Raw genomic sequence first — 16,466 nt, forward strand, 5'->3', positions numbered from 1 at the left:
CGTCTGTCAAAAATTAAGGTCAAAGGTCACAAAAATCGATTTTTTGAAAATGTCTCGTTTCCTTTGGGGTTTGCGCTATTTGTATTTATCATCAATATTTTACAAGATAAACATCTCTACAACTTTTATGTCAAAAGTTTTTTTATACGTTGAATCGTTTTCTAGATAGAGGACACTGAGCGCGCAGTGTTTAACTATGTAGCGTATCATTTAAGGTCAACCGGTAGTCCTGATCAAAAACACGCCTCGTGTGTAGAGTTTCAAGATACCCAAGTTTCAGTAATCGTTTAAATATTTATCATGAACGATCTCTCGTCTGGATTGATACTGTCTTCCAAGTACTCTCATGATCGAGCTAGATTTTACAACCACGTCAAACGACGGTCTGTCAAAGAAGACACTAAATTGATGGCACTTCACACACGTTTTATGCCAAAATGTATTGCTTTACGTTCATTTGCTTCTGAATTACCCATACATATGTGTTAAAGCGAGTAACAATAGAGGAATTCGGGATCTGGTCTGATACAGTTTGTCACAATAAAAAGAGAAAAATAAAAAAAACTGCGCGCACTGAATTTGGCAAAAAACAAAAAAATTATAATGATATTTATTGTACACTATATACAGTTAGCGAATTACCCGAATAAATACAATGCCAAGAGTAACACGTGGCAGCGAATGCACCCAAAACACAATTAATTAAATAATTGATTTAAAGCGAATTTACACACAGTAATTTTGGTTAACAGAAGCCAAGCAATTAGAAAAATTAGCTGAGAGAAGAACACGAGGTGAACTTGAGGTAGCCGAAAGAAGAAGAATGGCGGAAACCGTTAGAAAACGAATCTTCTTCCCCGTGAGGAAGACTAAGCATGTCCCATAGCTAAGAGCCAATCAGAAAATTCATAGCGAATGACGTCAGAGAATAGCGAAATGCGCAAGTGTCAGTGAATTTGAACTAGAGATTCATTGATTGGCTATCGATTGTCGGGTGATCTGTGCTCTGCTTAGTGCTGCCTTCTTGCTGCGGGTAAGCCGAACTTCGCTTCGCCCGGGCAGTTTGGGTGTTGACTGAACATTCTCCCCCGGGTTGACGGCTGAGACGTCAAGATCTTCAATGGGCAGAACACATAGTTTCGCAATTGGTCGGGTCAATTCCGTGGTAGCTGTCTTCAGTGTCACTACGCGGGTATGTCCGTCCTTCCCTGGGTGGATAGCGATTACCCTAGCGAGTGGCCATTTGGTAGGTGGGAACCGCTCATCTGTGAGGAGCACCAGAGAGCCAACTTTGATGTCGTTGGACGCCCGATGCCATTTGGAGATGCCCTGATGACGTTGAAGCACTTCGTTGCTCCAACGTCTCCAAAACTGTTGCAACAGTTGCTGTAGCAACTTGTACCCAGTTAGCGTCGATTCCGTTGTTGAAGGTAGCGAAGGTTCCGGAACAGCGGTGAGTGGTTCTCCAATGAGGAAGTGACCTGGAGTTAGTGGTTCCAGGTCGGCAGGATCTTCCGAGAGTGGGGCGAGAGGCCGCGAATTTACCACGGCTTCGATCTGTGTCAACACCGTAGTGAGCTGCTCGTAAGTCATCAGATGCTCTCCGATAGTTCTTGTGAGATGGAATTTGATAGACTTGACGGCAGCTTCCCATTTACCTCCAAAGTGCGGAGCTCCAGGCGGATTGAACTTCCAGGTTGTGCCATCTGTAGCCAGTAAATGTGAAAGTTCTCCCAGTGATTTTGATCCTGATGCGAATTCAGCCCTTAGAGTTGCATCTGCACCCACAAAGTTTGTACCACAGTCCGAATAAATGGTGTGGCAGACGCCCCGGCGACTTGCGAACCTCCGATACGCTGCGATGAATGCGCCTGTAGAGTAGTCCGTGACGAGTTCCAGATGTATAGCGGAGGTCGTGAAGCACACGAAAACTGCAATCCACCCCTTGTAAGTTTTCGCTCCACGACCCTGGAAGGTTTTCAGAGTGACTGGCCCAGCGTAGTCTAATCCTGTATGTAGAAACGCTCGTGCGGGAGTCACTCTAGAGGGGGGCAGTTGTCCCATCAATTGCTGTGCTCGAACACCTCGGTGTCTAGCACAGACTACGCAGCGTAAGATGTGAGATCTGACTGGTACGCGGCCACCAATAATCCAGTAGGATTGGCGTAACGCAGCCAGAGTCAATTGCGTTCCCCCGTGAAAGTTCCGTTTGTGTGCATGATCGATGAGGAGTGACGTCAGCAGTGAGTATCTAGGCAGAATCGCTGGATTTTTCTGCTGACTGTCCAATAGCGAATTTTTCAAGCGGCCACCGACTCTCAAAATTCCGTGATAGTCGACAAAGGGGGTCAGCTTGGCGAGTGGGTGATTTTTTGGTAGGAATCCCCCGTCAGAAAGCAGCTTGAGTTCCGATGAGAAGTACTGGCCTTGTGTATATTTGACCAGTAGCCATTTTGCGGGTTCCAGGTCTCCAGCAGATAGCGGGGTGGCTAGTGAGGACTGTGGCACCTTTTTCATTCGGCTGATGGCACGTAGACAGATTCCAAGCGTTCGAACCAGCGAAACCCAGCGAGAAAAGCGTTCTAAGAGAATTTGCAGAGGATGTGAATCTGTTTTAGCGAATGTCATGAAGGTTAGACCTGGTCTCTCTTCCTGATGAGTTGCGGTCGTAGCAGGTGGTTCAATAGTTGGCCAGTTTTCTTGGGACAAACTGAGCCATTTTGGACCCGACCACCAAAGCGGGTGTTTCAGCAGTTTGCCAACTGACAGTCCTCGCGAAGCACAGTCAGCTGGATTACTTTTCCCAGCGATAAAGGTCCAGCGGCTTCCAGGAAGAGTGTCTTGTATTTTCGCAACCCTGTTGCGTACGTAAGTTTTCCAGCGAGAGGGTTGACTTTGTATCCAAGCGAGGGTTACTGCAGAGTCAGTCCACAAATAGATTGGTATTTGCTCCAAGTTAAGTGTTTTTCGCACGTAGAGAGTAAGTCTGGTGAGAAGTACGGCAGCGTTCAACTCCAAACGTGGAATTGTGAGTGGTTTCAGAGGGGCTACTTGAGTTTTGGAGCATAAAAGTGCAACTGACGAATTCCCCTGAAGATCCGTCACCTTCAGGTAGACCACCGCAGCCATAGCGAGTTGGGATGCGTCTGAGAACCCGTGGAGCTCTGCAGACACATTCTCCTTGAGATTAATCCATCTGTTTACCCGGAGGTTAGCAAGGTTGGTGAGGTCCGCTCGAAATACCGTCCACTTGTGGAGTTGTGTCGGAGCCAATTGATCATCCCAGCCCAGTTTTTCAAGCCAGAGTTCTTGCATGATCACCTTGGCTTTGATGATGATCGGAGCGAGGAAACCGAGAGGATCATACAGACGAGCAATTTCAGACAAGATTGCCCGTTTTGTTGCTGGAGGATCTTCAGCCAAGTGATAGTTGAACTGGAATACATCGTGGTGAGGATTCCAGCCAACTCCGAGGACCTTCACCGTAGTATCTCCGATTTCCCGTAGCGAGTTCACTGGTTGATCGTTTGGTGACATTGTAGCGAGTAACCGAGCGCTGTTACTTGACCATTTTGTTAATGGGAAGCATCCAGCTGCACAGAGTTCCCTGGTTTGTTTAGCGATTGCAATCGCTTCCGTCTCTGTGTCAGCTCCCCCGTAGATGTCATCTACGTAGCGGGTTTCAGTCATTGGAGCTACTGCCAGCGGGTATTTGGATCCTTCGTCCTCTACTAGTTGCAGTAGAGTCCTGACAGCAAGATAAGGAGCACAAGTTGTGCCGTATGTGACCGTAGTGAGGGTGTACGCTTGCTGAGAATTGTCCTTGGTCTTCCAGAGGATGGACTGTAACGGCCAGTCCTTCGGATCTATGTCAATTTGCCGAAACATCTTTGTGATGTCGGATCCAAAAAGTATTGGAAACCGACGAATGCGGAGTAGTACATCGCAGATGTCTACTTGTATTTTTGGCCCAACGTGTAAGATCCCATTCAGCGAAACTCCTGATGAGGTGTTGCATGATCCATTGAACACTACTCTGAGCTTTGTAGTAGTGCTCTGTTCCTTGAGGACACCGTGATGAGGTAGGAAGCAATGTTGTTCCGGTAGATCTGCCATAGAAATGTGTTTCATGTGACCCATGTTCTCGTACTCAGACATAAAGTTGTGGTAGAGGTCACTGTAAGTAGTGTCCGTGCTCATCCGTTTCAAAACCCGACGCAGTGAAAATTGTGCGGATCTCAGTGAATTCCCAAGTGCTTCTACCTTGTCCTTGAGTGGCAAGTGCACCACGTAACGCCCATTTGGGTGACGATAATGTGTGGATCTAAAGTGAGCTTCACATTCGTCCTCCTGCTCACTATAGCGAATGTGCTGCTCATCATGCGGTTCTTCCTGGTCCCAGAATCTGGAGATCAGATCCGGTAGCTGTTCGTCGGCTGACACGTGCAGAGAATTGGCCGAATATTTCGTAGCAGTTGGATTGACTGAGCCGTAGACAATCCAGCCCAAGAGGGTTGACTGAGCAATTGGCGAATCAACAGGCCCTTTGCGAATCTTCTCATTCATGATGAAAGCTGCAGGTGCTGCTCCCAAAATGATGTCAATTGGTCTGGACTGCAGAAATTGCGGGTCAGCCAATTGCAGTCCCAGTAGATGCGACCATTTCTTGTCGATAAGGGTGTATGACGGCAAGTCTACCGCCAACACAGAGAGAATGTGGGCCTGTATTTTTAGCGAATTCTTCCCATATAGCGAATGTAGCTCAACAGTGCATGAGCCCAATGTGCGGCCAGCAGATGTGTTGCCGATGGCCCGTAGGCCCACGTTTGCGGATTTCAGAGGAAGTCCCAGTTTCTTGTGTAGCGAATTCGTCATGAATGACAGCTCAGAACCTTGATCTATCAGAAGTCTGGCTGTCAGAGGAGCTCCCGTTGTCGAATATACCCTGCAAGTTGCTGTAGCAAGTAAGGCTATTGTTTCCAGAGAATTGAGCCCTAAAAACAATTGCAGTTAGCGAATTCTGTCCATAGCGAATGACCTAATAGGACTATTCTGTACCTGAGCTGCCCGAAGCAGCAGTCGGTTGAGGATTAGCCCGAGATTCTTCATGGATGGCCGTGTGGTGCTTGTTGCCACAGTGGCGACATCTTGTAGTGGTGCGGCAGTCCTGTGAGCGGTGGCGTCCCAAACAATTCCAGCACAGTCGATGATCTTGAACCATAGTACGGCGCTGTGCGACAGAGGCAACCTTAAATTGCTGACAGTACAAAATAAAGTGCTTTTGCCTACACAGTTGGCAGATGCCTGGTTCATCTGTAGCCTCTTTAGGTGTATAGTATACTTGAGCGGTGGAACCAGAGGGGGTACTTGCAGTCTTGCTGGAATGTGAGGGTGACCGTGTGTTTGGGGGCTTGCTAGAGGTTTTTAGCAGCTTGGAGGTTGAAGCCTTGTCCTCCTTGGGTGAGGTTGGTCGTGAGGTGACTCCGATGGCGCTGATCTCCCAGGCGCGTACCTTCCCGATGAGGAAGTCTTGTAATTTCTGGTACGCCGGCAGCTCATTCGAGATGCCCAGGGTACTCTCCCACTCCTCCCTAAGTTCTGGTACCAGACGTCTGAGGGTGACGAAAACCAGGATAGGGTCCCAGTCCGCAATGGAGACTCGTAAGGTTCCCATCGCATCGATAATTTTCTGTGTCTGTAATACAAGTGCGTTTAGCTGAGGTGCCGAGTGATTAGGCACTGGCTCTGTGGTGAGGAGTTCCTCCAAGTAGGTGTTGAGAAGCCGACGAGGGTTATCATAACGCGCGACGAGGAGATCCCAAGCAGCAGGGAATGCCTCGTCTGTAAGAGGCACGTTTGCGATGAGTGCCAGTGCATCGTCCTTGAGTTGCGTCTTGAGGTAGGACATGCGCTGTGCCCCAGTGAGTTGCTCGGCATCAATTATGAGGGTGGTGAATAAGTCCCTAAACCCACGCCATTTCGTATAATCCCCGTCGAATGTCGGTAGTTTTATGTGAGGCAATTTAGTAGAGGATGGCCCAGTCGCGAAAAATTGTGTAGCATCTGCATGCCTAGGTGTCGCCTCTGCCTTCAGGGAGTTCACCTTGGCCTCCAAGCGGGTCTGCAGGCTCCCGTACAGCGTTGCACCACGTTGATAGACCTGAGCGGTGTGGTACTCATGTTCGAGCACTTCTTCGTGCTCCTCGTAAATGCGTTCGTGCAAGGCCTCAATACGGTCGACGGTTCTATTGACTAAAGCCAACTGGGCCATGGCTTGCTCGAGAGACATCGCCTGAAGTGCCTCAGGCGTGAGTCTTTGATCAATGTTGGCCAGAGAATCAACCCGGTCCTGCTGCAGCGCAGCCTTGTTGTTGAGAGACATGATGCGAATAACAGTGCTGGTGACCCGGAACTAAGTTTTCGGTCAAATGATACGGAAAAGTTCTATGTACCGGTGTACACTGACCGCCAAAGGCGACACCCGATGTGTCCAGCGATGCCTTTGACACTTAGCTTTTCACCAGATTGGCACTGCACAGCGAATACACCAAATGCTGAACACGAATTGTTAACGTGAGAAATAACCCAGAGAATAAGCCAAGCACAATTCTATTGTGACCAAACCAGCACCGATCCGGCTCGAAGGACCAAATGTTAAAGCGAGTAACAATAGAGGAATTCGGGATCTGGTCTGATACAGTTTGTCACAATAAAAAGAGAAAAATAAAAAAAACTGCGCGCACTGAATTTGGCAAAAAACAAAAAAATTATAATGATATTTATTGTACACTATATACAGTTAGCGAATTACCCGAATAAATACAATGCCAAGAGTAACACGTGGCAGCGAATGCACCCAAAACACAATTAATTAAATAATTGATTTAAAGCGAATTTACACACAGTAATTTTGGTTAACAGAAGCCAAGCAATTAGAAAAATTAGCTGAGAGAAGAACACGAGGTGAACTTGAGGTAGCCGAAAGAAGAAGAATGGCGGAAACCGTTAGAAAACGAATCTTCTTCCCCGTGAGGAAGACTAAGCATGTCCCATAGCTAAGAGCCAATCAGAAAATTCATAGCGAATGACGTCAGAGAATAGCGAAATGCGCAAGTGTCAGTGAATTTGAACTAGAGATTCATTGATTGGCTATCGATTGTCGGGTGATCTGTGCTCTGCTTAGTGCTGCCTTCTTGCTGCGGGTAAGCCGAACTTCGCTTCGCCCGGGCAGTTTGGGTGTTGACTGAACAATATGAAAGAGAAGTCTTGTGTTATCGACCAAATTTCATAAATTTAGGCCAATGTGATGTACCAACGTACGTCAATGATGTAAATTATCACTTACCTGCCTCCCTGCTTTACTCCACCACGTGTTTCAGCCGCAGCGAAATTTTCTTCTTTAGGGTGAAACTCTTCCGTCATACTTGCATCAATTTTCGTCAAATCCTTTAAGGTTACTTTTAAAAAACCAATGCCGATAATAATTTCGTGAAAACAATAAAATTATACGAAGAAAGATTTCGATGTATCGTGAATATGTTTATTATTACACGTGCCCGCACTACACGCTACGTACAACAATCACTTTTTAGCTTTCAGTTATGTTCCATGATAATGGTGTCGCTTTCGTAAAATCACAATTTAATCACAATTGTGATCTTTGTTTATTGACAATGCGCTAATTTTTATCACACTCCCGTGTAAGCACGTGTGAAATGTAAATCCATTTGCCCGGTTCGGATCATTACCAACGCATTTAACACTGATTCTATATCTATACACACCAAAAAGCGTTTGTTCCGAAGACGACGAAAATTATTGATTGAACTGACGATTTCTACGGTGTTGGAAATATTATAACTGGTATATTTTGGCTCTCCGTGCAGTGATCATATTGATACAGGGCTTGATCGAAAGCTCTAAAGATCTATAAACGTACAAAACTTGTCGAGTGTCAAATTTGATCGTGGGAGGGGAGGTATACGTGATAATATTTTCGCCAGGTAGACCAAGGGCTTCAGTTTGCGATACGAGATAGCGCGTTGACTCGCGAGCGTTCATGTTTATTTTCAATGAAGTTGGCGCGATCGGCAACCGCCAATCTTGATTGACAAAACTCATTCGATACCAGTTTTTGACCGCGTTTATAATTTTTTCGACGAAAGAGCTCGATAAAAATTGATTGTGATCCTGACAAATCCTCAAATCTGTTGCCACTAAAAAGCCATCCCTGCTTCGAAGTTTCAGAAACAAAGAGAAAGAAAGAGATGAGAGGTGGAGAAGTTCGATACCATTTTTCACACACCTGAACCAGCCTGTACCTATACATTCCGGTTTGAAAATCTTGAGACAAAAAATGAGAACAGGTCAAAAATTTACTTTCAATTCCGATAGAACCGATGTAAAAGGTGTGCAAGGTAACGGTGGATAACTACTCGTTGCAATTTATGCTCACCCCGTTATGCAAGATTCGAGCTTTCCTTCCTGTGGCTGCTGCCAGTGTATTAGCTGCAGTGTTTCGCCGCTTCCGCAATTTTACAGTTTCATATTACGGCGCCGAAGACGTTCGGTGTACAGAGTGCACAACATCTGCTCTCTCTTATTATGTATAACCACCCTTGATATTAGAAGCGATGAAGTACAAATATTCTGTGAACCAGGTGTCTACAAATTACTGTCGTCAGGTGATCGAACCCCGGAAACCTGGTCATTATTTTAAGAAAAATATGCAGCTACTTTGAAATTCAAGCAGTAGAGAAGAAATTTATGATTGTTCTGGTTTAGAAGGTCGAATGAAATGGGAAAATAAAATAGAAAAACTGTTTTTTCGCGATACTTTTTATCACCATGAAAAGGGAACAGTGTGTTGGTATGTCGGACAAATTTGTGCGATGATCTCAAAAACAAAGGAGCGAAAGATCTGAAACTCATAGAACTTGGCAGCCGAATGAAGAAGTTGTGAATGAAAATCCGGTACAAAAAAAATATCTGATGAAAAGAATATTTGCGAATTAGGAAAAAAAAAACAAAAAATAAAAAAATAAAAAGTAAATCCATGTAGACTGGGAAAAATATAACAACTTATTCACTAAAATCTTTTCGCAGGAAATAAAGCTTGGCTAAAATATTTTCAACTTAGTCAACTTATATTTTTGGAAACGTAAATAAATTCTGAACGACGACTCTCCACAAATCTGAAAGAGATACAATATTCGAAATCACAATTATTTTTGTACCAAAAAATTAATTCCGGAAGAGTATTTTTGTACAGTTGCAAAAGCTATTTGGTAAATCGCTGAAAGGTATTGTTATAATACGATTGTCTTCACGTGGTTGTGCGCCACTTATCGGTATAATAGCCGTGTGACCCGTGACGTTATAGTGCAATTATGTTGTGGGAGTTGCATTAGCGGTATGGATGTAATACCGCAAAGTGCTTCGGAAAACCGAAGTTGAACATACCGCGAAGCTTATTTCCGCAGGTGAACATTTACGGTTTGCTCGACTGAAAATTGAGGTGAATATCCATCGATCGCGAGTAGCGTAAAGTGCACTTTCACGGAAACCGTGCGACACCAAAAGGGTGCAACTGCTTGAGAAGAGAACGCGAAAAGTCACGGATAGTAGAAAATCCGGGGAATAAACCGCGTAGTTGATGAAATGATTGGTAAAAAAGGGGATGAGGATTTACTTGACGAATCCTTGTGAAATCTTTGATAGTTTTTAAATTTCAGCCGGTAATTCAACTCCTCGACTCTTGATTATCGTAGTTCTAAGGTGAAAATATACGCGTTGTAGATTCGAAAGAGAATAAGCGCAGCATTGAGTACAGCTGAAATTTGAGGGTGTAAGAAATGAAGTTAAAAGAAAAGAGAGACAGAATAGTGATAAACAGAGAGGAAACACTCGGGTAATTAAAAAGTTCCGTGCTTCAAGCCGTATCTTCTTTATTGGCGTGTAAAACCGTCGTCCTGATGCTACAAGTTGGCTTACGACGTTCGAAGAAGTCTGTACGTAACTAGGTATATATCACAGATCCTTATATGAGAGCAAGTCGAAAGGTAGAGAATACGAAAGAGAGGGAAAAGAGCAAAAAATAGGTGGGCGAGGCCGAGCCATATTTCGCGTTTTGTTCCGTTTGTTATCGCGCGTTTCTTCACGGTTCAGATTTTGTGCCGACACTTGAACAGCGGAACTGAGTCGGGATAACAAAGGATTCGGTTTGTTCCTGTGTCTGTGTGTGTGTGTGTGTGGGATCGAGTTGAACAGGAGTTAAGAGATGTGAGCTCGAGTAAGGCGAGCGTCAGAACGAAGTTCTGTGTTGTGCGAGCAATTAGCGATTTCATGATTTTCAGGAGCACTGATCCAGAAGCGCACCTACAATGTGTAATTCCTGTTCGGTACCGCTGCGCAACGCGAGGCGATTACTCGCCCACTTTCAGAGGCTTAACGAGCTCCGCGGCGGAAGCTGCAAGAGGGAAAAGAAAGCCGGACGCTCGGAATTGTGGTTAGCGGGTATTTTTTGAAAATTATTTTTCGAACGTTGCACCCGCCCATTTTTAATCTTTAAATGCTCTTACCCCGCGTGCCGGTTGATGTGTACCTTCGACATTATTACACTCGGGAAAGTGGAACACGTGCGGTCTCGACGATCATACCCGGGGAATGTTGTAGCCACGTTTACGGAAGGAAGTGGATGTTTTGCTCGCCGACATGTTCCGTTCACTGAATTCTAGCCTCCAGGCCCTGATACTACTCGATACTACGATGACTCTAAAACCGCTCGAACGCGCTGCGCTGCTCAATTCTAACGCGAACTAGAAACGTTTGTACGTGTTTGGGTTGAAAGTGGTCCGAGTTTCGGAGAAAGTATAGTGCCAGACACGATCTGTGCTTATTTTAATTTTACATCGACGATTTTATACGCAAGGAAGAACGAGGAAGAGAAAATAAAGAATGAGGAAATTTATTTCACCCTCGCGAGATGATTAGCTTACTAGATTCTATCGGGTTATTTACTCTTCCAAATTGCAAATCATTTCTGATTTTACAATCATTAAAAAATTGTATGGAATCGCTTGAATTGGTTTGAAACAACTTTGAAATCGTTTGAAACTTCTTCAAATCAGTTTGAAATTATTAAAAACAATTTTTAAATTGCTAGAAGCCATTTAAAATCGTTTAAAACTATTTGAGACTAGTTTAAAACCGTTTGAAAACGATTTTTAATTGTTCGCTTTATAATCGTTCAGCGTTTTGAAACCACTTGCAATCATTTGGAAGATTTTGGAATTAGTTCGAAGCCGTTTGAAATCACTTTGAAACTTTGTAAAATCGCGATTCACTTCATTTGTAAACGAACAACCTCTCGACTCGTTACTTATTGAGAAAGGAAATGATTGTGCTTAAACGAAACACTCTGAAAGATATTTTTTCATGGGCAATTTTCCACCTTTTCACCTTTAATCTTGATAAACGTACGGTGTAAGATATTCCCTATAGTTGAATAAAAATCGTTGAGCTTTTTGCATTCGATTAGACGAGAAAGAATCCCAGTATGCTTATTTCAAAACACTCTGCGGGGTAGTTCAGGATTCCGTTAAGGCGCGCTTTAGCCGAAACATTGTTGCAGAGTTGCAAGATTGACAAAGTGGGTTCAGGTATTTCTAGTTAGGACAGAAAAAGAACAGATGTTTTCTTCTCGTGCTTTCACAACACTCGCAACGAAGTCTCACAAAGGTTCTCCTAGTTCCAGACGTCTCTCCGATCCCCCATCCGTTGGTTATTCGATTCGTTCACGGAGCCGACTCCAGGGGAAGAAGATCGCTGGTGGTTAACGGTTCAAGTTTGCGGGTTTGGTGAAAAGGGAGCAAAGAGCCTCGGACTACGACTTGGAAATTACTACTTTGGCTAACAACTCGGAGTCAAGTCGATTCCCTGAGCTTCTACGGCCAGGAAGCTGTGCAAAAGTATAATCCAAGCGCCCGCAACGGGACGAGAACAGACTGGCAATTCGAATGTTGCGAAAATCGAAATCGCGCTCGGCGAATTCAGATTAAGGGAGTCTGCACAGCGCAGCGCCTCGAATCTAATAACGCGAAACAGTTCGATTCGAGCCGAGAATAGTTCCGGATCGGCTTTTATGGAAAACGCTCTCGCCTCGAAAAACCGGATTTCTTTTTTCACCGACTCGTCGTACCGGTTCATTCTCTGCTACCGTTTTCACGCTCCCTGCAGCCTCGTTCTGACGATTGCAGCGCGACGAAAGAGCGCCCGACATCAAAGCGGCAAAAGAACCCTTAAAAATAGTCAGGAATTTCCAGAGCTTTTAAAACCTCGTTGCATCGACGCGCGACTCTCTCTCTCTCTCTCTCTCTCTCCCTCTCCCCGTCACGGAGCTTCGCATTTCGGCCGGAGATATTTCGAATCTGTTCGGTATATCACCACCCTTCTGCCTGTGAAAATAGGGGAAAGTATTTCCTCGGGTTTCAGTTTGGTCCGTTAACACTCAGTCAACAATATTTATGGAACACCTCTGATCCAACGATCGTCAGTCACTCACCTAAACCTCTCTTTCCGCCGGACCGAAACCCAGTCATATTTTATTTCTATAAACCTCGTATCGTTTTCTCGTCCAGGAAACGGCCAAACATGGTGCTGATATCATTGCTTTAGCCAAGCTTTGGCGGCGAATGGATTCACGTACAAAATACCCGTCTATAAATCTAAGTATGCTGATTTTTCTTGCCGAACGTCTGAATATAATGCCTATCGAAAGAAATTTCTTACAATATTTTTCTCTCAAACAGAATTCAAAACGTGACAAGTCTTGCGAAAAATCTTGGGAACGACCTTTTGCGATTCCCATTGATAACAAGTTTTCAATCTTTACTCCGTCAAATGATGACAAATAAATTGTTTCTGATATTCTTGCAGTCAACATAGGTATTACGGTTCCTGAAACGGTTACATAATTAAGTAACTACCTTGTAGAAATTCGTTGATTCAACTGACATTCTGAAAGTACAAGCACTTTGAGGATTCTTTATTTACCTCTAAATTGCGATGTTTGAATTACCCGCCTCAGTTTATCCACCCCTTTAACACATTAAAGTAGAAAAAATTAATGTGCGGCTAATTAATAACGATAAGATGTGCAGAAATTTTGTTTTCACTCTTTTCTCGTTGAATAACGTAGACGTATTTGATATTCGCCCAACATCTCCGAAATAAATATATTACATACGAATTCAATGGAATAGACACAAACGCATTTGCAGATGTGGGTAAATAGCCTGTAGCACGGCAGAGGCGAGTTTATCTGCAGAGACAGACGTACGGTATAATATTCGAGGAAGTTACGTCGTCGGGCCGAATGAAAATGGCAGTAAAAATTTCTATCGCATATTTGGCAGGCTTCCCGTTTCGCGTTTCGTACTCTGGTATTCGTCGCTGGTCCGAATCTCGGGGTCGAGTTGGTAGAATTTTTGAGGTAGAAGACTGAAAAAGGAGTTTGAATATTTCTTCGTCCGTTTAAAATTGCCCTAGCACGGTTGTCCGGATAAAAAGCTGTTCCATTTCTTGCCTCTGGACTCGTGTTTGGAGAACGCCATTTGCATACCCGCTGTAAGCTGCTGTACGCGTGTAGCGGCTGGTTCTACCCCTCAAGGATAAATTAGTTTACTTCTACCCGTTCCTATTTACTCGAGATATCCAAGCCTGCCATAACCTATAAGTCGTTTAGCTTTTTCCCCGACTAGATTGCGCTAGCTTTTTCCTCCCGGCAGAAGGGAGGAGAAGAAAAACAGGAAGAATCTGGCTAATTCGTGCGGCAAAACCCCGAAGAAATTACCCCAAAATACACACAATCCAACTTGACCTTCAACTCGTGAGTAAACCTACAACCTCTCTATTCATCATTCGTTTATTTCATTACCCGCAAATCCCGTTTAGATTTTCCGCGCGAGCTTTCTTTCTCATTCTGTATTTTCGAAGCCTGATCTGAACTTTTCCCGATTTCTTGTCTAATTTTTCATCGTCTATGCACTTCGCAGCGTTCTTCTTTTCTTCGCGTGATTCTTTTGGCCGTTTCAACGAAAGGCATTGAATTACTGGGAAAATATTTACGTGACCGTGGTGAGAAGAGAAGAGTAAAATGAAAAAATGACAGTGCTGCTTCGGAGAAAGGAAAAGAGAAAATATTCTTCATGAGTATAATTCACATCGACCACTTTGGCACGTATTCGTGACGTGACTCCGGTTCTGCGTTGCGATTCAACCCTCGATATTTTGGCCCAGGTATATTCCTCCTCCTCCTCCTCCTCCCTCTCTTTCTCTCTCTGTCTCCGTCTTTCCCTTTTTTTTCTGCCTTCTAATATACTTTCTTTTGGAAAATTCCCTGTGCGAGAGCGCTGCCGCGTTCGAGAAAGGAATTTTAAGATTCAATTGAGCCGAGTTGATCCCGACGCACCAGCCGTTCTTATTCTCATACTTGCAGGAGCTTTCCTGAACGATGAAACGAAAGCGTCGTGTTAGCCTTCTGCGGCAGCAAATCACTTAGCCGTCCTCTTTGCCGAGCGAATTTGAATAAAAAAAAATAAAAAATAAAAAAAAAAACACTGGCTGCAGCAACTCATGCACGAAATTTGGCTGACCAATGAAATGCCGATCTAATTTTCTTGCCTCACATATTACGCTGCGATTCTCTTTCACAAAAACTTTAGTATCCAATGGCGAGTCTGATGCAAGGAATTGCCGTCGTTCAACGTTCCAAATGATGTTGCGCATTTCAATTGGCTTTTCGAAAGCGAGCTTTGATTGTTTGAAAAGAAAATTAATTTGTATCGATCGAACTTTGATGAAAATCGTGATCAGTCAAAATTAGTCTTGAATTTGAAATTCTGGGTACAATAATTATGCTGTGGAGTGTTTCTTGTATCATTTAAACTCCCCGAGGTGTCAATTTGTAAAATTCAAGAAATAAAGACGCTGTCTTCGGTAAACAACCGATAAGATCCTGATGGATAATGGAGGTAAACGAAGACGGACGAGCATAACTAAATTAAGCTGCATCTTCTTAAAAGGTTTTCCCCGATATTTTAATCAGAATGAGACACTTCGCCGGAATGGAACCGATGTCAAAGAGTCGTCAAACCCACGGCAGGATGTAACGCCTGGTATAATCCCGGGTGAAACATGCCGTTCGCTTTTCTAGACACATAAAACGTCCCTCCAGTGCTTAATCTCGCACTCCAGTACCGGAAGCTCTCCAAGCTCCCGTCCAACTCCGCGTAGGGACAGAATCCCCGTCCTTTCAGGACCTCCCGCTGCACTTTGTGTGCAGAGGAATGAAGGCCGATCGGTTCCGCGGGGATTCTAATCCAGCTGCAGTGTCAATTTTGTTTTTCTTTGCCCGATAATTCCCGCAAAGCGCCGTTCAATTGCAGAGACCCTTGATCAGAGATCGAAACGTCGACCCTAGGATGAAATCAACCTCATAATGCATGAGATTCGTCCGTGTTTTCCCCATTTTCGCGAGCATTAACTCTCGAATTTCCTTGCCGAGCTTGAGAACGCGGCTCGAGGGTTGCCGAATATTACCCTTGCGGCCCATTCGCAGACCAGAATGCACCGCGAGACGCGTTTCGATCCGATCAATTATTCAGCGAAAAGTTTCCCGTGTCTCTTCGATATTCCCAATCGCTCGCAGAGCCCCGATTAAAAGTCGAAATTCTGCTTGGCTTCGGTTCTGCATTGCACCTTTTTAGGGAACCCGGGTATTCTGATTTGATCCAATTGCAACTCGAAGCTGCCGAAAGTTTCATTTTCTGTTCTATTCTGCCCATCAAAACAAGCCGCGCTTGTGATTTTTTATAAAATCTTATCTCAATTTGTTCTTCAGCTGTTATGAATTGTAAACAAATTCAATGATTCAACTTTTCAAATGGATATTATATAAGTCAAAATTAACGAACAAATGGATATCGAAACGGTAAAAACATGTCGTTTTCCCATTTTAAATCATTTTTATGAGAAACATTGTGGAAAAAATTATATTATATCTCTGCAAAATCACCAACTTTTGTTAGAATTGTACCCAAAAATATATATATTTTCCGCCACGATGGTCGCGTTTTATTCGTTAGTGAAAAATGTTCTGAAAATTGTTACTTTTCTCACGAATATCCGTGAAGCAAAACAGATTTTGACATTTTCGGTATATCTTCTCGATTTCCACTAATATTCATTTAAAAAATAAAATAAAGTAATTTTTTGAAAATCCACAATCGAAAAACGAATTCAGATGAAAATCTTACACGAATGAACGATGAATGCTGATCATTTGGACGTACAGATAATGAAACAAAGAAACACGCGGCGATTGAAAAATTTGTCCTCAAAATCATTTCCGATTTTACAAAAAAAACGGCATCTTCGTATCTGAGGTAAATAATAATCGAGGTTTA

General features: G+C 43.9%; 1 protein-coding gene across 1 annotated transcript; it reads right to left on the minus strand.

Moving 5' to 3' along the window:
* Positions 1-574: 574 nt before the first annotated feature.
* On the minus strand, positions 575-7,244 carry LOC124215016 (uncharacterized). The gene is made up of 2 exons (XM_046617866.2): positions 5,059-7,244; positions 575-4,994 (listed from the first exon to the last, which is right to left on the minus strand). The coding sequence occupies exons 1-2, from the start codon at positions 6,380-6,382 to the stop codon at positions 970-972; spliced, it is 5,349 nt and encodes a 1,782-aa protein (XP_046473822.1). The 5' UTR covers positions 6,383-7,244; the 3' UTR covers positions 575-969.
* Positions 7,245-16,466: the final 9,222 nt, after the last annotated feature.

Source organism: Neodiprion pinetum, chromosome 3, assembly GCF_021155775.2.
Source record: "Neodiprion pinetum isolate iyNeoPine1 chromosome 3, iyNeoPine1.2, whole genome shotgun sequence".
NCBI lineage: Eukaryota > Metazoa > Arthropoda > Insecta > Hymenoptera > Diprionidae > Neodiprion > Neodiprion pinetum.